Source organism: Hordeum vulgare, chromosome 3H (assembly GCF_904849725.1).
Source record: "Hordeum vulgare subsp. vulgare chromosome 3H, MorexV3_pseudomolecules_assembly, whole genome shotgun sequence".
Taxonomy (NCBI): domain Eukaryota; kingdom Viridiplantae; phylum Streptophyta; class Magnoliopsida; order Poales; family Poaceae; genus Hordeum; species Hordeum vulgare.
In genome coordinates this window covers 562,441,253-562,469,234 of record NC_058520.1, presented here as the reverse complement: position 1 = coordinate 562,469,234, position 27,982 = coordinate 562,441,253, and the positions used below count along the sequence as shown (strand labels likewise).

The 27,982-nt window shown below is 41.9% G+C and overlaps 1 protein-coding gene across 4 annotated transcripts; it reads right to left on the bottom strand.

Moving 5' to 3' along the window:
• Window positions 1-2,595: 2,595 nt before the first annotated feature.
• LOC123445096 lies at window positions 2,596-12,099 on the bottom strand. Of its 4 annotated transcripts, none has more exons than XM_045122026.1 (15): window positions 11,923-12,099; window positions 11,748-11,832; window positions 11,050-11,288; window positions 9,519-9,979; window positions 9,170-9,265; window positions 9,026-9,100; window positions 8,780-8,878; window positions 8,623-8,709; window positions 8,497-8,550; window positions 8,289-8,413; window positions 7,515-7,593; window positions 6,453-6,750; window positions 5,780-6,267; window positions 3,838-3,956; window positions 2,596-3,772 (listed from the first exon to the last, which is right to left on the bottom strand). In XM_045122026.1, exons 1-15 carry the CDS (start codon window positions 12,012-12,014, stop codon window positions 2,789-2,791), a joined length of 3,381 nt encoding a protein of 1,126 aa, XP_044977961.1. In that variant the 5' UTR covers window positions 12,015-12,099; the 3' UTR covers window positions 2,596-2,788. The 4 variants fall into 4 exon arrangements, with proteins under 4 accessions (XP_044977961.1, XP_044977964.1, XP_044977963.1 ...); XM_045122029.1 differs by having other exon boundaries at window positions 2,596-3,745; XM_045122028.1 differs by having other exon boundaries at window positions 9,176-9,265.
• Between the last annotated feature and the right edge of the window lie 15,883 nt (window positions 12,100-27,982).

The window sequence follows — 27,982 nt, the reverse complement described above, 5'->3', positions numbered from 1 at the left end:
TGTTTTTTTTTTGAAACATAGACAAAATACTTGCCTCATTCATTAATAAAGGAGGGAAGTTTTAGAATACAGGTTAATAGCTCCACATCATAGCCCGCCCGAAAACAAAAAAAAGACAACAACTACTCTCACGCCATGATACTCACGTGTCTAGCTCCTGCCATGACTTAAAACTTGGTTTTATCTTGGATAAGTTTTAAGATGTAGAAGGGTGGCGTTGGTTTCTTCTTGAAAACTCCAGCGTTTCTTTCGTTTCAAATGACCCAACTAACAAGCATGGTCAGGGAAGCTTTTCGGTTCACCTAGGTATCATATGCGTGGGCGTTATCGCGATCTTTTTTAGGCACGCTAAAAGGTTTTTGCTATGCACTAAAAAGCGCTATCACGCGCAGCAAATTTGATATGCCGGATCGCGCACGCTTCATAATTTAGAGCATCTCCAACATCCGCGTTATATAGGCGCCGCGCTGAAAAAGTAGTCATTTTAGCGTGCGCGCTACCGTTCCGGAAGCTCCAGCGGACGCGCAAAAACCGCGCGCGCGGCATATGTAATTCAGCGCGCGGGAGGAAACGCCATCGCGCGCCACTTATTTGCTGCGCCCGCTCCCGCGCGCTGAACTCTCGAAAGCTCGCCGAAACTCCACCCACCCATCCAGCCGCGCCGCCGTCACCGTCCGCGCCACCCCATTTCTCAGGCGACTGTTCCGGCGCTTTCGTGGTCTCTCCCCGCGCGGCCGCGGCTTCCTCCCTCTCTCTCTCGTCAGCATCGCCCGTCGCGTGCGATAGTCCTTCGACGAACAGCGCCCGGCCTTCCACTGTCGCTTGGCGTCCGCAAGGTATGTATTGCTTCTAATTTCACATTTTTACATGAATTTTGGTGCATGTTGTTTATAGCCTAGTTTTGAACATTTTAGATGAGTTCGGCATATGATTCTTTCGAAGAAGAATTTGATATGGAAGAGGAGGAGGATCTTGCAATGATCCTAGCTATGCACATCAATAAAAAACCGAAGCACGGTTGTTCGGTTATGGGTCGGCAAAAAATTTGGAGGAATATGATTGATGCCCACAACAGATTGATGAGGCACTATTTTGTGGAGAATCCCACATACCCCAAGTCATACTTTCATCGTCGGTTTAGGATGAGCACCGAGTTGTTCAAGTACAATGCAGAGAAACTAGCGAGCCATGATCGATTTTTTCAGTAAAGGAGGAATGCTGCCGGAGAGCTCGGACATAGCACCTTTTAGAAGGTGACATCCTCTTTGCGTATGTTGGCATACGATATTCCCGCTGATCTAGTTGATGATCACTTGGCCATGGGTGAGAGCCAAGCCATCATGTGTGTCAAGCGCTTCGCAGTCGGAATTGTGCAAGTGTTTGGCCCGGAGTACCTGAGATCTCCCAATGTTGAAGACGTCTCAAGGCTATAGGAGATGAACAAAGCTTGCGGTTCCCAGGTATGCTTGGCTCAATAGATTGCATGCATTGGAGTTGGAAGAATTGCACAAAGACATGGCATGGCCAATTTCATGGACAAAAAAAAGGTTGCACTATAATCCTTGAAGCGGTGGCTGATCAAGAGACTTGGATTTGGCATGCTTTATTTAAAATGCCTGGATCTTTGAATGACATCAACATTGTCAACCGGTCATCACTGATGAATAAGATTGCAAATGGTGAACTGCCACCGGTGCAGTTTGTAGCTAATGACCGTACATACAACTATGGCTACTATCTTGCGGATGACATCTATCCAAAATGGCAAACATTTGTGAAGCCGTTGAAAAAACCGGAAGGTAAGAAAAATCTTGATTTCCACAATGCTCAGACGGCGGCTAGAAAATATGTGGAGAGAGCTTTATGGATTTTGCAAGCCCAATTTGCTATTGTGAGAGGACCAGCTAGATTTTGGGATCAAAAAATGCTTTGGTACATTATCCACGCTTGTGTGATCATGCACAACATGATCATCGAGAATGAGCGTGGCCAAGATGTAGACTACTCTAACTATGAGCTCTTGGGACATCCCGTGCGAGTGCGGCGGAGGGCTGAAAGGGTGGCCCGTTTTATTGCCTCCTATCATGTCATTCGACGTCCAGCAGCGCATAATGAACTCATGAATGATCTCATTGAGGAGTGGTGGGCTTGGAATGGCCGTCAAAGAGCATCATGATTTGTTGAACTATTTGAATGATGTTTATTTGAACTATATGTTTGAGTTGTAATAATGAATTAAACTATTTATTTTAAACTTTTAGTTGAATGATGTTTGTGATTTAAATTATATGCCATGTCTTTGTTTTGTGAATGTGTGAAATTTATTTTGTGTTCAAATTGCAAGAAATATGAGGCGTCGGCTGCTCGCACGCGCTGGTGGAGCTGCGCACCCGCGCTGCATTTCAGCGCGGCTGCTTGAGCCAACTCTGCCGCCGCGTTAAACCTGACAATGGACGCGCTGTAAATCAGTTTTTAGGCGCCGACCGAAGCGCGACTGTTGAAGATGCTCTTACACTGTGTTTTTTTAACCGAAACGCTGCTGTTGAAGATGCTCTTACACTGTGTTTTTTTGAACGTGCGCTTTTAGCCACATGCTAAAATAATATTAGTCCTTATGCATTAAAGTGTTATAATGACGTGTTATATTTTTTATTGGGTTTATACGGCTGTTGGAGATGCTTTTAGTGGTGGAATAGAAATTCTAGCCGTCACCGTTGATAGACGACGTCTGTGTTCATGCCCCTGTCGCTTGGGTAATCCTGCTGTGGATCTCTCTTGGCCGGCGGCGTCACTTGGTGGTGGAACTGGCTCCGTCCTCGCAATCGCCGCCGCTGCCGCTCTGTAGCCCTATGTCGACCCCCTTCAACACCTGCTGGGGAAAGAGCAGCCTAGCGGGGGAGCCGAAGCCGGGGCTTGCCGGGTCGAAGTTGTCGGCGAACCAATTGCTGTGCGGCGACGCGCTCTTGGTGCAGAACATGGAGTACTGGTTGAAACCCGGCGGTGCGGTGCCGGTGCAAGAAGTAGTGTTGGGCGTCGTTGCCGTCAATGCAGACGATGCTGTCCCTGCTGCCGCCGCGGGTTCTCTAGCGGATGCCTTGGACTTGGTGCTGCGCTTGGCGTGGCAGCTGTACCTGCTGCCCACGCGGACACTGCGGAGCGCGCCGCCACGAGTCCAAGAGCGGCCGCATGTGTGGCAGAAGTGACGGGGCTGGGTGAGGGAGTAGTTGTTGAAGTAGCAGAACTTGGTGTTGGTGGAGTCGCAGCGCGGGCACTTGAGCCCCGGCTCCGGCTGCGGCACCTTGGCCAACCGGGCCCGCTCCACCATCGACATTGACATTAACGCAGAGGTGCCGCAAGCGGTGGTGCTAGGCTTCGTTGACGTCGACATCGCTGCCGCGGCAGCTACGTAGGCGGCTGGTGCTGGAGCCCCGGCGGCGCGACCCGCGATGTCGCAGTCGGCGGCGGGCACCGCTGTCATGCCAAGCGTGGCCGTGGCGCCCAGCCCAAGGCCGCATTCGCGGCAGAAGTGGTGGGGCTGTGTGAGGGAGTTGTTGTTGAAGAACTTTGTGTTGGTGGAGTTGCAGCGCGGGCAGTTGAGCCCCGGCTCCGGCTGCGGCACCTGCACCTGCTCCGACGGCGGCCTCGGGGCTGGGAATAATAACACGCCGCTCCCACTCTGTACCATGCTGTCATCGTCCTCCGCCCTTGACGCCACCAAATCATTTCTCTCCGGCGACGACTGGTCCTGCAGCGCCGACGGCACCATCCCAAACTTCACTCTTTTTATGAGAAATGTATTATAAGTACATGTTGAGAAAGTGGGATAGAGATAATTACCGGTGACGCGCAGACGTTTTCCCTGGCATCGCACTGCAGCGGCCCGCAGACTTGTTTGGGCAATTCCATTCTTACTCTGAGCAACGCTTCGGGAGATGTGATCCGATGGCGACTTGATTCTACAAAGGTATGGATAAACACTGGTATGTCAATTGGAGTACAAAATACGGGACTGCTAAAACTCAGCTAGTGCAATTGCTTTGACACGACATTTGCTTGATAATTGGCAACCCTCCGATACAAGTAGTGCACCTGCCATTGGCAAGGATTTACTAATCACGTGGACATGCCCAGTTCACCCCAAAAAAAAAAAAAGTTCAAGCTAAAGAGAAGGCAATTTTTAACATGCTCCCTTTTACCCCTATTTTTACATGTGAGATAAAAAAAAAATCAAATCACTAATTATCAACTGTTCAAATCTACTCCCTCCATTCCTAAATGTTTGTCTTTTTAAAAATTCAACTACGAATTACATACGGAGCAACATGAGTAAACTTACACTCTAAATTATATTTATATACATCTGTATGTAGTCCGTAGTGAAATTTCTAGAAAGACAATATTTAGAAACGGATAGAGTATTACATATTCTAATCTCTCATGTGAAAAAAGGAAGTAAAAGGAAACATGTTAGAACTGCTAGAAGAGAAAGCGACGGATATGGAAGTCTCATAGTCAATCAAATCCTCACTTATTGTAAATGCTTTTATATTCAAAATGTTAAGAGCGTCTTCAATAGAAGATGTAGATGTAAAAATACCTAACTTTCGCATCTTTAAAGCCCCAAAACACTTCTCTATCAGATGATGTAGATGCAAAAAAAAAAATTACATCTCTACCTTCCGAAGATGTAAACAACAATACTTCACGGTGTAAATATGCATCTCCACCTACAAGAGATGTATATTTGCCAGCCGAGCGCCAACCATCACTTCCCCCTTCTTCCTCCCACTTCCTGCCGCACCACCGCCGCCACCCGTCTGCACACATCGCGCACCGCAGCCGCCTAGTGCCTAATCTAGAGCTGACGTTCCGACGATCGTCCGTCGTTGGTCGTCGCCCAACGCCGCCCCGCCCGATTCGGCCCCATTGTCGCCTGATTGGACACCTCCGCTGCCCTGTTGCATTGCCCCGCCGCCGCCCGATTGGACACCTCCGCCGCCCCGTTGAATCGCCCCGCTATTGCCCGATTCGACACCTCCGCCGCACCGCCCCGCCGCGATGACGAGGTTCGCGTGTGAGCATCCGGAGTATGTGCAGGCCGAGCAGGAGTCAAGAAGAGGAGGAGGATTGTTTAGTCCTCGGAGGAGGACTGGGGCGACGAGGAGGACAAGTAGTTGAACTAGTGGTAGTTGAGTTTGTTATGTTTTTAATTAGAACTATGTTTAATTATTTTGTTTGAAATGAAGGAGTAGTTGAATATGCCATGTTTGAAGTATAGGTTTACATCTTCATTTGCATCTTCTATTGGAGTTACCCTTTTACATCTTCATTTTACACCATTTGTTGGAGTTGACCCTTTTTTAAAGATGTAAAAATCATTTTTTTAAGATGCAAATTTTATATCTTCTGCTTTTACATCTTCAAACTTATATCTTTTATTGGAGAAGCACGACAGTCACACGTGTGTAGCAGGTCCAATTACTCAAGGGTTGAAGAGTTTCAAATAAACATAGTTTATGAAAAGTGGCAATACATTAACTTGAATACTAGTCATCTGTAAAGACGGAAGGAGTAGTATTTATTTACTTTTTCTCAGAAGTGTACGTTAGGATTTTATTAAATGTCTTACTTCCTGGTCTAAAATTGTACTTACTACATTATTTTAACCAAAAGAATCGTATATGGACTGCAATGTCTTACTAAAACTTTTTTGGGGTGAAACATCCTACTGAAATTGCATGAGAAGTCATGTACGAAAGATTAACCGAAAATATTGTACCTTCCCCTTGGCGAACTCTCACGAGAAATGGGCTAGTGATTCCTTCTTGAGCACTCGCTTCTCGTACGTTTTTAATCTCAACACCCATCTTGAACTTTCCAGTTCTGGCATGGAAGGAGGAAATCTGGAAGCTAATATTACCAAGGTCTGTCTCTCCATCAGTCAGTGCCAATGCACAATCACCTACCAAGGCCGGTGGTTCTTCGACAGATTGTGGATGCACTAGGCAGGAACTGAACTCCTCTGATGTCCAATAATCTTGGCCATCAGCATTGAAATCACCATGAAGTAGTACGACCTCCACAGAAGCTGAAGACAGCGGACCAGACGTGACCACCAGATTATTCTCATCATACAAAGCTACCTTTAAGAGATTTCCATTCTCTGATTTGATTTGTTCCTGGGTGTAGTAGTCATTGCAGACGCTGTTGACAAACCGCAATTGATATTTGGCATTTCTTTGCTTCTTAACTGGTGGCCTGAAAATGCTATAGGCACATGAATACCAGTTAGTAAGATGGTTGTCATGATTGACCACCGGTCAATGTGATCCTCTCGATTTCCAACAGATGCAGAGAGAGAGAGAGAGAGAGAGGGAGGGAGGGAGGGAGCGAGAGGGAGAGGGAGAGAGAGTGAGTGAGAGAGAGAGAGAGCCTTGGATTAGGCGACGTACTCAGCGTCTGAATCATATGGCTCAATGGGACGAATGAGAATGCCTCTCCTCTGAGGAGCCTGCGTGGCTCGACTCGTAATAATGGTAATCATCTTCAAAACAGAATCACCTGATGAATTACTGGCCAGTAACTTATGGGCTTTATCCATGAGGCTTGTAGTGGGGAAACTTTCTCCATAAAACCTTGACTGTGTGCTATGCAGCGGCATGAGCTCGTCAAGAAAGTTCCAGTGTTCCTTGGGCTCCACATGAGGCTTATCCCATTGAAGTAGTACTTGACCACATCTAAATGACCCATCTAAAGAGCAGTCACACAAGATAGTCATAGCTTAGCTTGGCACAAGCCCTTTGATCAATGCAGTTTGGCTCTAACAAGATGTTCCACAAATATTCTTATCTTTTATTGTGTACCGCATCAATTTTAGAAAATATATTGAAACAATTTTTTTGAGGTTTCAACATATTTTTAATTTTGTGTTCAAACATCACCTATCAATTTTATAGGTACAACAGTTCAATAATTGAGCCACCGACATGCACAACAAACAGCTTGTTTAAACAGAGACACGACTAATAATAGCCCAGTTAACCTCTTCTTCTATTCATTTTCCCATTTTCTTGCCCCTGCATTCATGTACCACATGCCCATATAGTCCATTTCTGCTGAAACAGAGTTGGGCGAGGGGAAAAAAAGCTAAATGACATGTGTACCCGACATGTTAACCTAGTGGAGTTTACTTGGGAATCAGTGAGTGATATCTTACAAAATTAGAAGGTAATAGCGAGAATGAATATGTACAGCCAGGGGGCAATTTTAGGAACTGAATAAAGTATAAGGGTAAACATATTCTATGCAAATTAAGAAATATGAAAGGAGGAGATAAGAGGGACCATGCTAAACTTAGGCATGAAACAAACATATTAATGGTTTGATGAATTTTAATAATTATTTTGCACTCATCAAGTAGACAAGTCCAAAATTATGAAGGTCACACATGCATATGCTATCGGAATGATTATTAAGTTGAAGACAAACGGTATTTGCCTCTAATTTGAACTTACAAGTCTCTTGAATTTGTGACGGGACAATTAAAGGATGTACATGTTCCACAGATATCTCCCCTTCAGGGATGGAAGTCCACTGAATAAAGTAAACAAATTATGTCAAAAGAAAATATCCAATCTCCCATGATATAAAGTAAACCACTTACGGAATTCATTAAAATATCAAATTTTTGTATACTTTTATTTTACGGGGGAAATTTCCATATACATATTGCTCCCTGAGTAATTGCATTAGATATAATCATCCTAATACCCAAGACAGGTTAAACTGCTAACGGAAACACTTAGACAAAATCACACAAGGTAATGTAGCAAAACAAACCCAAAATTCAAAACCATTTCATGTGTAACACCAAAATTTTAAGTGGGACGAGATAATTAGTCCCACTTAGTTCCACCACCACCTGCAGCCTGACATGTGTTTGGTAATACCACAATGTCCTGTAGAAAAGTTTGGGCTTAATGGTCTGCTATCCTTTAGGATCACACACCCTTTACAGATACGGAAACAATGGTAACTGGACTAGTGGACTCTAATACATCGTTTTGTAACTTTTGTTAGACTACGAACCTGGAGTTAGTGGCGGAGACAGGCTTGGGGAAGCTATGGCTATAGCCCTAGGACTAGTAAAAACAGCCCTTGTAATTCCTTCTTACAAAGTATAAAAGTGTATCACTCAAGCTAGCTTAGCACTAGGCGTAACCCGGTGCTACCTTAGCCTGGAGTCTTATTGTGCGGATTAGTATCTCCTCAATTCATATCACAGTTACCTGGCGAATATCATTCAACGTCATGTATTCAGAAAGGTTCGGAAATGCAAGTTGAGAACTTGCATTAGAGAAACTAGTGTACTGATCTTCACAAGCAAGTAAGGGTTGATAGGCTGGACAATATCCTGGAGGTGCATACAAAGAATTATATCATCTGCAATCATTCATTCATTTGGTGGTACTGGAGGCTTGAAGCACTAAGTATTACCTGCTGCCTGCGATGGATTCTGAATGCCTGTTTGTGGCAGACTGTAGTTTTGACCTGTTGGCAGTCACTCTCATTTAGTTTTGTGAAACAGAGAAATAAACAATACCTTATACTACTAGCATTTACCATTTCGCATTGAGTGTGCACTGGCTGGCTGCCACAAGATTTGCATTGGGATGTGTTGAGATAATTGTTGACCGTTGCCGTTTAGGCCTGAAAAAATAAACATGTGCACATTAACTAACGTACACAAGATAAAGAAGACTGAGGCAGAAGGCTTCACCATTTCCCTCAACTATCTGTGGCACAATAGCCAGTGGATAATTCAGTCGATTATCCTCTGCAGTGTCATCAGTCAGAAATTCGGTATGCTTTCCACGGTCTGCGAAATTTCGAGGAAATAACACTAAATAAAATAGAAATTACACTACCAAATTCTTGCACATGAGGATGGTGGAGGCTTATCATCTGCAATCATTTACTTCTATTCGTTTGGTGGTAAGGGAGGCTTCAAGCACTAACTTGTTACCTGATTTCTGCAATACGTCTTGAATGACAGGTGGTGGAAGATTATGTTGCTCGTCTGGAGTAATGGGACTTTGGCCTGTTGGTGAGCCATAAACGAGTCAGCTGATAGAAACAGAGAAACAGAGAAAAAATAATAATTACTAGCCTTCACCATGTTGTGCTGTGTGGGTGCTGGTTGTCTGTACCAAGTTTCGCGTTGGAACTGGAGAAGGCTTTTTACGCTTTTTGCTTGACGCTGTCTCTGGAAAAAAATTTGCCCTTCAACTAGTGTAAACAAGATAGAGGAATACAATGACAGAACGTTTCACCATTTCCTCAGTCAAAGCTGGGATCACTCTGAGGCAACAGAGTAACAAAAGGAAATTGTGGTACTATCAAACATCTCCTATTTATGAGATTAGATCATGTAATATATCGCATGTAGAAAATGTTGATCCTGTTTTAATACCGAGATTAAAGTAACTGATAGAATATTTCAAAGAAAAAAACATTACTTTTTGTCTTGCCTTCTTGCACTTTGAAAGGATTTGATACTCCTTCAAGAACTCTTACTTCTGTATGCACTGCAATCATTACTCCAAGCTTAACTTCCCTTTGTTGCGAATTATCCATAATAATGGCACCTTCATGATCACAACTCCCATCAGTCAGATCAAATGTACCGTTTTTCACTAGCCTTGTGATTCCTTTTCGCGGTTTTATTATGCTTTCCTCAAACTCCTCTTTAGACCAAGAACCCCGCTTCGGTTCATTGAATGATCCTTCAATTAGAACTAGATCAACCCTTGCTGAAGCAAGAGAGTGGTCAGGTGCAATTCGATTGCCACCATCATACATGACAACTTTTATGTGACCTCCGCCATCCTCGGTCTCTACACTTTCCTTTTTGTAAATTGTTCTGCTCACGTTATTTTCAATTACTAGTCGAAATCTTGTTGATTGGCTTAGTTGCGATCTGACCAGCACATATCAGAAGATAAGTTAAATTCTGAAAGAGGAGAGCAACAGTGAACTATTCTTATTCTATAAGCCACATAAGAAAAAACTCATTTTGTGAACTACTCTACATTTTCTCTTTATACGTACCCGATGGGAGACGGTAGCGCGGGATATCTTCAACCGGTTTGGATGGCAGTCCAGTAATAGGATAGATGAGTAGACATCTAGGCCTATTTTGTCGGTTGTGGCACTTTTATATTTACCTTTCATTCTGATTTATTTTGCTGGAGACTATGTTGAACCGCAATTTATTTTCCTTATTATTAATAAAGTGGCCGTATGCATCGTGTTGATGCAGAGACCGGAGGTAATCCTCCTTTTCTAAAAAAAAACGTAACTAGATAAGTGTAGTAAAGAAGCTTAGGCCCATCTTATCTGCAACACTTATTATTTGGATGCATATTTCAGTTCTGACACGTCCTCCTTCCTAAAGTAGATAATTAGACTAAAGAAGCTTCTAACTGATTGAGAAAGAACAGGAACATAAATAAGAGAATTTGGTTCAAATATTCAAATTATACTATGTTGTCTACATAATCAGTACTAGACCGTAGATTGTATTATATGAACAATTGTGTTTCCATGAATTGCTCAACAAAATTTAGTACACTCCTATAATTTGGTTCAAAAAGTATGATATAAGAAAGTACACATTATACTTGTCTTCATTTAGATTGTTTGTATCACTTATAATATCACACCTAACTTGGTACACTTCTATCGGAAGTGCTACTGTATCAACATGTATGGTAGGTAGTATAAGTGTCCCGATATTTGAGCACCCTAACTCGGTAAATCTAAAATCGTAAACAGATCATTGGAAGAAGTTCAGTGCAAGCTTTTATTCTTAGAATTTAAAATGGATCCAGTCTTCCAGTTCTATAAATGGGGCCCATTTACCATCCACATTAAGCTCAAATACCATCTCACACGTATGATGATAACGACTGATGTAATAGAGTCCACATTTCGACGACACACCCTTCTAAGTATCCTGGTCAAACAATAGCTAAAGAAACTCCTCACCTCTGAGATGGAGATTTATCGTAATGATTTACTTCAGCACACCCTTCTTTTGGCATCTCTTGGATTTTTGATCTGAGCTCTTCATGAGATTCCTTCAGTATTCTGAAATATTCCTTGAGTATTGTGAAATCTTCCTTGAGTATTCTGATATCCTCCTTATGTTCGTTCTTGTCTTTTTCCCTCTTTTGCTTAAGCTTTTTAATTTTTCTTTCAAACTTTTCCTCTGTGGCCACTTTAACCTATAAAGGGAACAAACTGAAAGATAGGCACAGTCTATGATAAAAAAATTGCTGAAAGTTTGCATTAAGTCCATACTGCTTAGTCAATTATAAAGAAAGTGAGTAAAAAATAATCGAGACAGGGACGAAAAGAGACACCCCTTAGCTATTCTGATTCCTGATAAGCATTCCTGAACTTTTGGTATGCATTAAAAACAACGTACTTAGGTGAGATCATAACCATACGGTCCATAACCCAGCTCGCTGGTGATTTATATGCTGTGCATTCCATCACACGATTGGATTAAGGCTATTGTGTCTTCAAGAAGAGCATATTATTAGTACAAATAAATAGGGTTCAAGCTTAATCCAGAGTGTCAAACTAACATTGGCGCAAAGAAAAGCCCAATCAGTGCAATATTTTTCGACAGAGAAAAAAAAACAGTCCAGTTTTCCGGTGAATCAAGAGATAGAAGATACCCGTATAACGTCTTTCAATTCGATTACTGCGTCACAGAAGGTATCTGAAAAGCCCTCCCGAGACATCCCCTCACTTAACATCCTTCTGGATTTTGTATGTTAAAAGGAATCAAAGAAAAATTAGAGAGAACAGCAGAGCCAACAGCAAAAGGGAGTGAGGAGGGAAACTACTAACCTATTATGGCAGTGGCAAGACCTATACCGCTTGGAATCGGAGGAGCTCGACTCGTCGTCCCTTATCTGATCATGTTTCCTCCTTTTCCCCATGAAGACAGACCACCCAAGCTGTTCGTCAGCTGAGCTTGCTTGTTTGTGCTGGGTCCTCGCTACTATAGCTAAGCTTGCTCTGTTTGTGCTGGGTCCTCCTTTTACCCAAACGAGGTCCCCAGTCCCCACATGGCTGCCAACCTTTTCCACTACGGCGGGCTCCACAGGGCGACTTTAGCAGCAAGGCCTTCACTCAGAATTTACATTAATTCGAAAAGTTTTTTTTCTAAAAGAAGGTTAAACCACCTTATCTGCATCAATCGATGCATGCAATCATTTTTATTATTTATTGCACAAATGTATAAGAATATACGTCAATCAACCCAAAATCATCACTCACACCGATAAACTCAATAATATAGAGTGATCCTACTCCTTACATCTAAAACCAGTGTCATCGTCAATCCATCCACATTACGTATGTGGACCAATAGCAGGTGCAGCGTACCTAAAGCAAATCACATGCACACGTTCTAGAAGTCGCCCTCATCATCGGACCACTGACCCATCTTCAAGAGAGATATCTGCATCATCCTTGTCAGTCCAGACATCCCTCGACGCCACCACGGCGTCCAACAGCGCCACCGCCTTGCGCTCATCCGTCCAAACGCGAAGACTCTGAAAGATCTGCCGTGCGTAGCACCTACCAATCAGGCATGACTCGGTGTAGCATATGTCGGCCAGACATGACTTGACAGCTCCATCGAAGCTCCGTGCAAGATGAAGCAGCTCCATCTCATGCCTCTGTCTTCTAACGCTGCTCCACAAACGATGTCCCAATAAATAAACGACACCATAATACCGCCATCGTCCGACCTGTAAGACCATATCCTAGGCTTTCCCCCGAAGCAACACGAGTGGATCGACAACAGTTGCACGACGATGCCTTCATCAAGGCAACGACGCCAAATGCCGCCATCACCCGCCAAAGGCACGGTTTTCACCGGCAACTATGTCTCCCCGACTCGTAGTCGGGACTAGATGACGAATCTCGAATCTCGAGATCTGATCACCCAGCCGCAGGCCGACCACCTCTAACGGAAGAGATGACCACCATCATCGACTACACTGGTTAGAACAGATCTAACCGAAGGTGCCGCCAACGAGGCCACCACGCCCTCCATGCCGCCGTCGTCGATCCAAAGGCAGATGGCGTGCCGCTCCATAAAAAGATCCTTGTTCAAGAATTCATCCGATTAACCAGTTAACTTGCCGATTAATCCCTACTCATAGAGTTACCGAGTAGCCGATAAACCAAAAAAATCATTCGATTAATTGATTAGATGGCCAATTAACTTATCGATTAGCTTATTAACCCCCTACTCACGAGCCAACCGAGCAGCTGTTAGTTAACGATTTCTTCAACAATGAAAAAGATACATGTTGAATTTCCCTTCTATTAATAGATAGTACTTCCTCCCTTTCATAAATTGCGTGTGATTGGCTATGCATTTCTGCTCAGTTTTATTCTTAGATGCATTTTGGAAGAATTATCCACTCATTATTATTATTATATGGAAAATTATTCCATTCAACCGACCGATCTTACATGAACGTTCATCACTTTCATGTCTGCTGGATGAGCTCCGTCAGATAGTCGGTCTCCATGTTGTGCAACTGGTCCATGTTTCAAAAAGAGATTCTTCAACTAGCTCCTTGTTGCAAACCAACCAAAGGCTAGATACCACTGAGGCTAGCTCCCGCAACATGACCTATGTTGCAAAACAAATCCCGCGACTCATGTTGTAAAAAAAAATCCGGCAACACGATCCATGTTACAAAAAAATAATCTACAACATGATCCATGTTGCAAAAATAAATCCGACAACACAACCAATGTTAAAAAATTTATAACACAACCGATGTTGCAAAAAAAGTCTGTAACAAAACCTATGTTGCAAAAACAGATCCGACAACACGACCCATGTTGTAAAAAAACCACAACATAATTTCTGTTACAAATGTTTCTGTAACAAGAAATTCGTTGCACGATAGAATTATCAGATCTGACGGTTTGCTAAGCGACGGATGTTTTTTAAAAGATCCGTTGACCAACGCATAACAGACCCCTTACTATATGCTTGTTTTCACACATCGGATCTCAGTTTTTCTAAAAGGTAAAAGTTCAAAGAAAAAGACATGCAAAGCGTATGTAATCTACTCACTTTTTTTCACGCATATGGAGTATTATTTTCCATTGTTAGGTTTTCCTCACTTTTTTTGACAGGGACAAAAGTTAGTGGGATGGGCTCACGGAGCGAATATAAGACCCTGTTTGGATCACTGTTTTTCTTTTAAATACATTTGTAAAAAATATAGACCTTTGTTCATTGTTTCTTTTCTGGCTGGAATTTGCACAACGGTCCAATAAATTACATGTGTAAGTTATACATCTTCGTATTGGAATACATCCATTTCAAGCAAGGCATAACTGGTACTCCCTCTGTTTATAAATATAAGTCTTTCTAGAGGTTTCACTAGAGTACCACATAAGGATGTATATGGATATATTTTAGTGTGTAAATTCATTTATTTTGCTTCGTATGTAGACTATTAATGAAATGTCTTAAAAGACTTATATATAAAAACGCATGGAGTATATATTAGGGAGCGCCTGCAGCTCATCTAGCTAAGAAACAATAAGGTCTCATTCACATGACATTATCAAATATTCTTTTTACTTTGTTGCCGTTCTCGCCTCGTCAACCGGCGGCCTGTTGTTGCTGCACATCGCGTCAACCAGATGGCCCCAAAAATGCTGAGTCTATTCACGTATACTTGGCCCAATAAATCACGAGAAGTAGAAAAAGAAAAAAAAAACACATGAGTAAAATTACTAGTTAGCGAGTACATTTTTCAACGATTACTTTCATCTCTACACGTTGCGACAAATGGTGCACTACATGTGTGTTATTTGTCGCAACCTGAGAGATTTCTTTTTTCGTAGATCCGTATTTTCAAAATGTTTTATCTCCTAAACCGTGTGTCCAAATCTCGAACCGTTTTTACTGTTGGCTTTCTCGCGTCGAGATATTCAAAACTAGATCCCATGTTTATAGGTTTTGAGGAAAAAATAAATTACGAAATAAAATGAAAGAAAAAAAGGGCGAAAAACCGTGCCTCACGCGATGGAAAAAAACAGAAAACACGTTTTTTCCCTTTCCGAGAGGCACGGGTCGTGCCCCTCGCGAAGGCAAAACCGTGCCTCTCGCGAAAACAAAACCGTGTCTCTCGTGAAAAAAAAGAGAACAGAAAACGCCTTTTTTTCCTTTTCGGAAGAGGCACGGGCGTACCTCTCACAAAGGCAAAACTGTGTCTTTCGGGAAGCAAATGCCACTCGCAAAAAACAAACAGAAAACACGTTTTTTCCCTTTCGGAAGAGGCACGGGCATGCCTCTTGCGAAGGCAAAATCGTGTCTTTCGCATAAGCAAAATCATGCCTCTCACAAAAAAATAGAAAACACGTTTTTTCTCCTTTCCGAGAGGCACGGGCATGCCTCTCGCGAATGCAAAACCGTGTCTTTCGAGAAAGCAGAACCATGCTCTCACAAAAAAACATAAAACGTGTTTTTTTCTCTTTCCGAGAGGCACGGTCGTGCCTCTCGTGAAGGTAAAACCGTGCTTCTTGCGGAAACAAAACCGTGCCTCTCGCAAGAAAAAAATAAAAGACTTGTTTTTTCCATAAAAAACCAAAAACACGGTTTTTTTGGGAAATTTTCCTGGCCAAAAGTTATGAAATACCCGTGAAAAACCGGAACACCAAAAAAATCCGAAAAAAACCACTGTAAAAGGCTGAAAACATGTACGTAAAAAAACATTAAGAACGTGACACGTGGCGACGGCCGAGAACGCGCCAAGTGACGGCGTACGAGAGTGATCGCTGGAAGTCTATCAAAGAAATGCTCGCTAACTAGTTGTTCTTGCTTATGAGAATCGAACAAACAACCTCAGTGAAAAGGTCAGCTAGCAAATAGCTACTTGGTCCACAAAGCAAATCTGTGAAGTCGAGTAATAGACCCATTTTATTTATGAGCTTTAATATATATAGAATTTTCCAGTAAAAAAACTTGATTTTAGCCTTCGTTATGTGTTTTATGTAGCTGGTCTGCACAAAAAGATTGACTAGTTGTAAAAAAAGAAAAATATAGTTATGCCTCGTTCAGTTGCCACCTCCTTTGAAAACATGTAGTTATAGCCACATTTATAAACTAGATGATGCCCCCCGCATTGCTGGGCGACATTGCTAAAACAATGTGTAAGTAGTTGATAAAAAATTCTATAAATAATAAAAAACAAATGTAATCTTAAAAACAATTATAGTTAAAAAATCTAAATTCTAACAAAATATGGAGGATAAACTCTAATGCAAAAAACTACTTATGACTAATATGCATGAATGGATGATGTGGCACCATTGCATGCGTGGAGTAATGCAAAAAATGTTATTTATATCTTGCATGCCTACTTGCTTATGTGTCATGGTTGTATGGCTAGGAAAATTAGGTAGTGCATGCGTGAAGTAATGCAAAACATGTTATTTATGTCTTGCATGCCTACTTGCTTATGTGTCATGATTGCATGGCTAAGAAAATTAGGCAGTGGATTGTATCTATTTAGAAAATAGAAGTTTTGTAGTTACGATGCTTTTAAAATAAATACAGTCATGAATTTGCGACCCATTTGAAAAACATGCCATCACGACCTCATTTGAAAAACATGCAGTTGTAGTTGTTTTTGTGCATGTGCATGTGCACTTGCAGTCGGATTATAACACTTGAAGCCGCATGTTGGTGGATATGCAATTGGCCTTCGACAATCGCAATTCCGACCCTAGTTGCAGTCATGTGCATGCCCATACAGTTATAGGCGGATTAAAACATTTGTAGTTGCATGTATAACCATGGACATGCAACTGACACCGACAACTTCCTGTCTGGCCCAGTTGTGGTCACATGCATGCCCCTGTAGTTTCAGTTGGGTTACAACGTTAGAGTTGTATGTCTAGTGATGGACATGCAACTGGCCCGACCACCCCACTCTCAACCCCAGCTACAGCTACAGTCATTTTGCTTTACAACATTAACAGTTGCATATCTAGTGATGAACATGCAACTAGTCGAACAACCCCCCCTCTCGACCCTAGTTGCAGTCGCTTTGTGCTCATGCAAATGTAATTTTGTTACAATGCTTGCAGTTGCATGCCTACGTATGGACATGCAACCGGCCCCGACAGCTTCACTTTCGCCCCCAATTGCAGTCGCTTTGTGCCTATGCAGCTGGAATTGAGTTACAACGCTCGAAGATATATGTCTAGAAATGGACATGCAATTAACCGACACCCCTCTCCAAAATTATAGTCACATTGTGTGGTCAAACTAGAATACATGCACTTGCATGTGTAGGGGGTGAACATGCAAATGATAAAATACATTTCCTTCATACGGAAAATACATTTTGCATATGAAAAGAACTAAAATTTTCACACAGTAAAATTAAAAATGGATAAATATTGATATGCCATATAAAGAAAAAAAAACCAATAGATGCACATACGTAAAAAAGGTTGTGCGTTTTTCAAGTTTTAAGTTCCTGCACACAAGTATCTAAAAGAAGCTCCCGTGCAAAAAATATCAACAATACTTAATGGGCAATGCTCTGCGCCGGCGCGCCGGCCGAATTGTTCGGTCGCCACGCGCGGGCCGCTCGATCGGCCAGCTATACGCGGGCCGCGTCGTTAGATCTCTATGCAACAATTTTTTTCTCGAGACAATAATTTTCGTCCACGATGCAACAATTTCGTCAACGATTGCAATAAAAAAATTGTAGCAAAAAAAAAATATACGTGATCGTAGCAAAACAACGAAGCTGATGATGCGTGGTAGCAAAAGTCAAACGCCGGTTATAGCAAATATCTACGTAAACGTGTATGCAACTTTTTTAGTGAATGATTGCAGCAAACAATGATGCCGGTTGTAGCAAAAATTAACACGGTTGTAGCAAAAGTCAAAAAACACCGGTTGTAGCGAAAAAACCAGCGAAGTCAAGTTGCAACCAAACGTGAATGCAACTTTTTTAATAGACGGATGTAACAAATGAAAAACGCTAGTAGCAAATTTAAACACTAGTTACAGCAAATTTACCAGAATAAAAGTTACATGCACTGACCAGCGAAGTGCGCGCGTGAAAAATATTGCATGACCCGCACGAGAAAGCAAGCGACCGACGTGTCGGTTCCACCATCGCATCAAAGGAAAACGTTTCCCATACTTAATTTTCCATATAACACAAGTACAAAAATTATACAAGCCGTAAGTGGCTGGTAGCGGTGAAGCGTAACGAGCCTACCTCGACAGCGAAGAAAATGCCCATCAACCGAACGGGCCGCACCAATGCTCCTCGGTTTATTAAAACATGAATCACGACGCCCTAAGATCTGATGGCTGACAAAGTGAATGAAATCAAATTAAAACTCATCTACTCCCTTCGTCATGGTTTAGAAGACGTGTTTGTAATTTTTCTGAAACTTAGGTGGTTATTGATTGACTGTGAGATGGGGTAAAAATAACATTCACACTACACATGCATATACTCCATCCGTTCTTAAATATAAGTCTTTTAAAAGATTTTACTAGGTGACTATATACAAAGCAAAATACGTGAATATACACTCTAAAATATGTCTACATACATCCGTATGTAGTCCTCTAGTAGAATCTTTAAAAAGACTTATATTTAGTAACGGAGGGAGTAGTAGTACAATGAAGTATTAATTAACTGTTAGGAGTAAATGCAATGCGTCTTAAACCTTGTTTATTATGAAAATGCACGTAAGTTTAATTGTGCCTTCTAAACCGTGATGAAGGTAGTAGCTGAATTTTAACAAAATACGTACTCCCTCTATCTTAAAATAAGTGACTTAATTTTATATTAACTCTAATGCAAAGTTAATATAAAATTAAGTCATTAATTTGGACGGACGGAGTATATGTTAACAAGAAACTCATTTTCTTGATTATTAAGGAACAGAGAGAAGTTCCAGGGAAGTTCCTTGGATCTCCTTCTGCTTTCCGCTTCTTGTTCCAGTGTTTCCGGGAAGTTTCTTGGAATTCATGTAGCTCTCGGAAGCTCCGTACCACTCCTCGCCACGTAAGGGGCATCATCATGTGTCCTGCACTGCTCGGTAAGAGCCAGTGGGTCATGGACTCCTGGGCCCCACTATGGGTCAGGATGGGAATGGCCGGCCTGGACCTAGCCTTGGACCCGGTCCTTGTGGCCCCAGTGCTAATTTGTGAGGCCACGGATTGACCCAATTAAATAATAATCAATGTTATTTTTGGTTCGACAGATATTTTGGATTGATCTAAATTTAATTTTATATTTTTTATGAACAAACGAAATATTAACATTAGTCATGGTTTAATGGATTTTGACTAGTGTAAAAATTAATAAGATTTTTAATACATGGTTAATTGAAAACATAAAGCCGTTTGCTTGTGATTTTGTTAAAGCACATCTAACATATCAAGACTATTTTATTGTTCATATACATGACCATTTGTCAAAAATTATATGACACACTGCATTGTAAAATCGGATCGTACGACAACGTCGTCATGAAAAAGATTGTAATCATTGTGAGATATAATACTCTATGATGGGTCGACCAGTCTGACCCAACGGGTCATCCGGTGCCGGCTCTGTTAACCCAAATCTCATTTAAGGCCGACCCACGTGACCCATTGGCCTCGAACTTTTGGGTCGGGTCAATAACCCGTGGGCCGACCCGGGCCATTACGTGCGCGTATGTGTTTTGTGTTGCCACCTAGACGTTCGTACACGAACCTGGACCTTGCTTCTGGCCTGATACAGAAGCAAGCATGAGGCGATTAGGGTTTTAACGTGGAACGTGCTTTCGTCCGAGGGATTAGTCGTCGGTGCGAAGAGATATCGAGGGAAGGAATACCGCTGATGACTGATATGTCTTTAACGTATTTATAATTTTTGATTGTTCTATGTTGTTATGTTATCATTTTTGGATATTTTTATAATTATTTTATAGTAATTTTATATTATTTTTTAGGACTACCTATTGACTTAGTGCCTACTGCTAGTTCCTGTTTTTTTCTCCGCAGAAAATCCATATCATATGAGGTCCAATTGCCACAAAACTTTACGAAGATTTTTTTGGACCACAAGGAAACTTGAGGGCCAAGATTGAGCAGCAGCCAAGGCCCCCCCCCCCGGGGGGGGGGCACTAGACACCATGGTGCGCCAGAGGCCCCTCGCACCGTCTGGAGTCTATTGGGGCCCTCGGGAAAATTCTCCACCGCATCTGAGCTTTATAAATACCCCAATATTTAGAAAACCCTAGAGGAGTCGACGAAAAAACGTTTCAGCCGCTGCAAGTTCGAGAGCCACGAAAACCAATCTAGAGCCTTTTCCAGAGAAGAACACGATCATGGCGGGGTTCACCATCTTCATTGGTGCTCCTCCCATGATGCGTGAGTAGTTCATATCAGACCTACGGGTCCGTAGGCAGTAGCTAGATGGATTTCTCTCTAATTTTGTTTCTCAATACAGTGGTGTGTTGGAGATCCATATGATGTAACTCTTTCTTTTGCGGTGTGTTTGTTGGAACCCAATGAATTTTGAGTTGATGATCAGATCTATGAAAACATATTCATGCTTGATTATTATAGCCTCGTATTTCTTCTCCTATATTTGATTTTTGTCTGGCCAACTTGATCTTTTATCTTGCAACGGGAAGAGGTGTTTTGTGATGGGTTCAATCTTTTATCTCTTATCTCAATGGTAGAAGGAGATATGACATGCATGTATCGTTGCTATCAAGGATAAAACGATGGGGGTCTATTCCTACATTAATAGATCTTGTCTACATCATGTCATCGTTCTTAAGGCATTACTCCATTTCTCCATGAACTCAATACACTAGATGCATGCTAGATAGCACTCGATGTGTGGAGTAATAGAAGTAGATGCAGGCAGAAGTCCATCTACTTATCTTAGACGTGATTGCTATATACGTGATCATTGCCTTGAATATCATCATAATTATTTGCTTTTCTATCAATTGCCCAACAATAATTTGTCTACCCACCGCTTGCTATTTTCTCGAGAGAAGCCACTAGTGAAACCTACGGCCCCCGGGTCTACTTCATATCATTTATTTACAGTCTCTACTTTGCCATTTTCTTTTGTACTTTATTTTCTCTTTTGTTTTCAAATCTATATTACCGAAAAACCCAAAAATACCTTGCTGCGTTCTATTCGCTATCACTCTTATTTGCATCTATCAATCTATCCTTACTTTACCCACGAAGGGATTGACAACCCCTCTACACGTTGGGTTGCGAGGATTTGCTACTTGTGTGCAGGTGCTGCTTACATAGTCTTGTGGATCTTCTTACTGGATTGATACCTTGGTTTCTTAACTAAGGGAAATACTTATCGTTGCTATGCTACACCACCCTTTAAGCTTGGATGGAAACTTACACAATCAGTGAGGAGTCAATGGTTGCCCCCCATGCTGCAGCGAGGAACAATCCCCAGGTGGGGTTCGACGCGAGGAAGAAACTGGAGGAGGCCCTGGGAAAGCTCGACATATCAGAAGAAGAGGCGACTCCTCTAGTGCTCGACAATCGCGTCGAGGCAGGACCGTTGAAGTGTATTTTGGCTAGTAAGGTGCTCCATCAGAATCAGTTTCACATCCAGACCATCACCAACGCCCTTCGGCCGACGTGGGGTAACCTACGAGGACTGCTATTCCGATCCGCAGGAATCGACTTGTTCGTGGCTGAATTTGAGAATTAGCGAGATAGGGATCAAGTTTGGGGCGGATCGCCATGGCATATAAACAAGAATGATGTGGTGTTAGCTAAGTTTGATGAATGCATGAGGCCTGATGAAGTGAAGTTTGACCGGCTTCAAATTTGGGCTAGGGTTACAAATTTACCCTATAACTTGAGGGATGAAGCACGGTGGATACCAATAGCCAAGCAGATGGACCAGAATGCACAATTGGTGAAATTGGACCACAATGGGGGGTTCCTGCATGCTAGGATTTCCATTGATGTGGATATACCACTAAGGGGTGGATCTTGATAGTCTCTGCCAGGAGACAAAAGGTTGATCTATATGATATTCAGTATGAACAACTGCCTTATTTTTGTTTCTCCTATGCTAGATTGGGTCACTTAGAACTTTATTTTTCAACCCCGGGATCTCGTGTTGAGAAAGGGGAGCTCCCGTTTGTCCCTAAGCTTCGGGCCCCAGACGAATCTAGGAAGCAGGCATCCAGTGATAGTTCTTCAAGGGAGCCCAAGTCTGGTGCACCTAGAAAGCCGACAACGAGAAATTTGAGCACCAACAGGAATATTGACGAGGAAGTGGTTTCTCCCCCAAAATAACAAGCATCCACCGATATGCAAGGAGGCTCCTACTCAAGTCTATAGATAAGTGGTGAAAACCCGGCTTCTTACAGATGGAAGATCAGGTGCTGATGGTATTGGCACAAGTATGTTGAAGGAAGATGCAACTTCAGCTAGCAATGGCACAGAGAGTGATGGTTTCACTCATGAGCCAAAGAAGAAAAATCCCACACCAGAAAATTCGGCAGAGACCGCACCGCGGTCCTGCCAAGACTTATGAGTTGCCTAAGTTGGAACTGCCGGGGGCTTGGGAACCCCAAGGCAGTTCGTGAGCTTCCCAACATTGTGAAGCTGGAAGGACCCGCTCTTCTCTTTGTAATGGGAACGAAAATTCGAGCGAAAAGAGTTGATATGGCGCTTCACTGGTTTTTACGGAGCTCCGCTAGAAGTAGATCGTCATCACAGTTGGTGGTTCTTGCGTACTCTTCATGCTATACCACATACTGCTTGGTTGTGCATGGGAGATTTCCATGAAAATTTGTATGCTAGTGAGCACTTCAATAGAGCGGCATGATCTGAGAGTCATATGTGTGCTTTCAGAGAGGTTGTTGATGAGATCTCTTTACAAGACTCTGGCTGGTCTGGTACAACTTATACTTGGGATAATCGCCAAGCAGGAGATGCAACTGTCAAGGCCAAACTAGATCAAGCTTTTGCAAATGAAGAGTTCAGACAACTCTTTCATCATATACGGGTTAGACACATCCCCTCGGTTGAGTATGATTATTGTTTCGTGGTTGCAGATGTTGGGGAACGTTGCATGGGAAACAAAAATTTTCCTACGCACACGAAGACCTATCATGGTGATGTTCATCTACAAGAGGGAGATCGGATCCACATACCCTTCTAGATCGCTGATAACCCACAAGTATAGGGGATAAATTATAGCCTTTCTCGATAAGTAAGAGTGTCAAACCCAACGAGGAGCTAAAGGTAGGACAAATATTCCCTCAAGTTCTATCGACCATCGATACAACTCTACGCACACTTTACGTTCGCTTTACCCAGAACAAATATGAAACTAGAATTACTTTGTAGGTGTGAAAGGATAGGTTTTCAAGAAAATAAAGAACACGTAAATGAAACTAGGGGCTGGTTAGAAAAACAAACAAGTACGTTAGTTTGACGAGTGTGGAAAAGTGGTGGTAGGAGTTGAGGAATTGTCCCTAAGCAATTGACTACGTTACTAGACCGATAGCAAGTTTTATGTGGGAGAGGCCACTGCTAGCATGTCATCCCTTACTTGGAATTCTATGCACTTATGATTGGAACTATTAGCAAGCATCCGCAACTACTAACGTTCATTAAGGTAAAACCCAACCATAGCAATAAGATATATTGGCCCCCTTCAATTCCATATGCATCAATTTCTATGCTAGGCTGAAGCTTCTGTCACCCTTGCCCTTCAATACATTGTCCTATTAACATACTACTAACCCTATGGTGTGATCCACGCGCGCGCTCATATGATGGGCACCAAAGGACAGCAACATAACCACAAGCAAATTAAACCAATCATAGCAATTCATCAATCACCGATAGGACAACGAAAATCTACTCAGACATCATAGGATGGCAACACATCATTGGATAATAATATGAAGCATAAAGCACCATGCTCAAGTAGAGGGTACAGCGGGTTGCGGGAGAGTGGACCACTGAATATAGATGGGGGAAGGTGATGGAGGTGTTGGTGAAGATGACGGAGGTGTTAGTGTAGATCGCCGTCAAACGATGATGTCCTGGGCGGCGTTCCGGCGCCGCCGGGAGAGAGGGGGAGAGAGCCCCCCTTCTTCTTCTTCTTCCTTGACCTCCTCCCTAGATGGGAGAAGGGTTTCCCCTCTGGTCCATGGTCTCCATAGCGGCGGAGGGGTGAGAGCCCCTCCGATATTGGATCTCTCTCTCTGTGTCCTTCTGTTTCTGCGCTCCTAGATTGTGCCTTTCACCGTTTCTTAAATTTCCGGAGATCCGTAACTCCGATTGGGCTGAAATTTTAACATGATTTTCTTCCGGATATTATCTTTCTTGCGGCCAAAAAAGGGCCCCAACCGCCTTAGGTATTGGTCACAAGCCTGCCAGACGCGGCCCCACCCCGAGGCCACGGCTAGGGGGCTTGTGACCCCCTCGGGCATCGTTTCGCATTGATTCTTTTTCCCAAAAATCATAAATATTCCAAAACAAATCCCCGTAGGTTTTTTATTGCGTTTGGATTTCGTTTCGTATGCATAATCTGCAAAACAAAAAACATGCAACAAACAAGAACTAGCACTGGGCACTGGATCAATATGTTAGTCCCAAAAATAGTATAAAAAGTTGGCAAAAGTATATGAAAGTTGTAGAATATTGGCATGAAATAATCAAAAATTATAGATACGATGGAGACGTATCAGCATCCCCAAGCTTAATTCCTGCTCGTTCTCGAGTAGGTAAATGATAAAAATATAATTTTTGATAGGGAATCCTACCTAGCAAAATCTTAACCATATAATCTAATCATGGCATGAATACTAAAACACGAGTGATTCGAAGCAATAGTCTATCATTTGATATAAAGACAATAATATTTCAAGCATACTAACAAAGCAATCATGTCTTCTCAAAATATCATGGCCAAAGAAAGTTATCCCTACAAAATCATATAGTCTGGCTATGCTCCATCTTCCCCACACAACGTATTTAAATCATGCACAACCCCGGTTTTAGCCAAGCAATTGTTTCATACTTTAGTGTTCTCAAACTTTTTGAACTTTCACGAAATACATGAGCGTGAGCCATGGACATAGCACTATAGGTGGAATAGAATATGGTGGTTGTGGAGAAGACAAAAAGTAGGAGATAGCCTCACATCAACTAGGCGTATCAACGGGTTATGGAGATGCCCATCAATAGATATCAATGTGAGTGAGTAGGAATTGCCATGCAACAGATGCACAAGAGCTATAAGTTTATGAAAGCTCAAAAAGAAACTAAGTGGGTGTGCATCCAACTCGCTTGCTCACGAAGACCTAGGGCAATTGAGGGTGCCCATCATTGGAATATACAAGCCAAGTTCTATAATGAAAAATTCCCACGAGTATATGAAAGTGACAACATAGGAGACTCTCTATCATGAAGATCATGGTGCTACTTTGAAGCACAAGTGTGGTAAATGATAGTAGCATTGTCCCTTCTCTCTTTTCTCTCATTTTTTCATTTTTTTCTTTTTTTGGTGGGCTTCTTTGGCCTTTTTTTTATTTGGGCTTCATTGGCCTCTTTTATTACTTCCTCACATGGGACAATGCTCTAATAATGATGATCATCACACTTTTATTTACTTACAACTCGATTATTAGAACAAAATATGACTCTATATGAATGCCTCCGGTGGTGTACCGGGATGTGCAATGATCTAGCGCAGCAATGACATCAAAAAATGGACAAGCCATGAAAACATCATGCTAGCTATCTTACGATCATGCAAAGCAATATAACAATGCTGGTGCGTGTCAAAATAAACGGAACGGTGGAAGTTGCATGGCAATATATCTCGGAATGGCTATGGAAATGCCATAATAGGTAGGTATGGTGGCTGTTTTGAGGAAGGGTATATGGTGGGTGTAATGCACCGACGAAAGTTGCACGGTACTAGAGAGGCTAGCAATGGTGGAAGGGTGAGAGTGCGTATAATCCATGGACTCAACATTAGTCATTAAGAACTCACATACTTATTGCAAAAGTCTATTAGTCATCAAAACAAGGTACTACACGCATTCTCCTTAGGGAAGGGTTGGTAGGAGTTAACCATCGCGCGATCCCGACCTCCACACAAAGGATGGAATCAATAAATAAATCATGCTCCGACTTCGTCACATAACGGTTCACCATACGTGCATGCTACGGGAATCACAAACCTTAACACAAGTATATTTCTACGAATACACAATTACTCACTAGCATGACTCTAATATCACACCTTCATGTCGCAAAACTATTGCATGGAATCAAACATATCATATTCAGTGATCTACAAGTTTTATGTAGGATTTTATGACTAACCATGTGAATGACCAACTCCTATTAACTCTCTAAATAGGTATAAGTGAAGCATGAGAGTTTAATTCTTTCTACAAAATATATGCCCGCTCTAACAAATATAAGTGAAGCAAAAGAGCATTCTACAAATGGCGGTTTTCTGTGTGTAGGGAAACAGGCAATCCAAACTTCAAATGATATAAGTGAAGCATATGAAGCATTCTATAAATCAACCAAGGACTATCTCATACCAGCATGGTTCATAAAATAAAAAGGGGAAAAATACAAAAGACGCTCCAAGCATATGCACATATCATGTGACGAATAAAAATATAGCTCCGAGTAAAATTACCGATAGATTGTAGACGAAAGAGGGGATGCCTACCGGGTCATCCACAAGCTTATACGCTTGAGTCTTCCTTGAATATTACCTTGGGGTGCCTCGGGCATCCCCAAGCTTAGGCTCTTGCCTCTCCTTATTCCTTCATCTATCGTGGTCTCCCCCAAAACTTGAAAACTTCAATCACACAAAACTCAACAAAACCTTCGTGAGATCCGTTAGTATAATAAAGTAAAACACCACTTTAAGTACTGTTGTTAACTCATTCCAAATTCATATTAGCATTATATCTACTGTAATCCAACTTCACCATGGTTCATACCCCCCGATACTACCCATAAATTCATCAAAATAAGAGAACAATGCATAGAAAACAGAATCTGTCAAGAAAAGAACATTCTGTAGTAATATGAACACATCCCATACTTATGATACTCCAAACATTCTGACAAATTATGACAATTATGGAAATTTGTATATCAATCAGCAGAAAAAGATTCAACTCAAAAGCTCTTTCTGGATAGGAATTAAAAATAATTTCGTGGGCACAAAGTTTCTGTCTTTTTCAACAAGATCAAACAACTATCACCCAAACTAATCATAAAGGCTTTGATTGGCACATTATTTTTATAATACAATGGAATTGTTCAAGGGGATAATTATTTTTGCGATAAACTTCCATGAAAATTCTAAATTGTTTCCATGAGCATGAACACAAGTGTTCAAGGTCGACCCTCACTTCCGCAATGCATCACCTTTCAATCGCTTCTATTTTTGAAAAAGTTTTAACTTACCCTCTATTTATTTTTGTTTTTAAACTAAATAAAAGCACTCAACAGAAATAAATGACTCTATAAAACTTCCGGGTTGTCTCCCAGGCATCGCTTTCTTTACAGCCATTAAGCTAGGGATAATGTGCTCAAGTAATGGATCCACCCGGATCCCAAGGTATATCAAAGCCAATATTAATTAACAATGATTTTTAATTTAGTACTGAGCACAAGGTAACATATATCATGCAATGACAAAGTCTAACTCTCTTCCTATGCATTGGCATTTCATAAAAGAACAATTCATGCACATCAAGTGAAGGCCAATACATAGCATAAGTAGTTTCTTGCAATTTTATCGTATTGAAAACATAGAGAGGTGGAGATGTAGTTCCTATC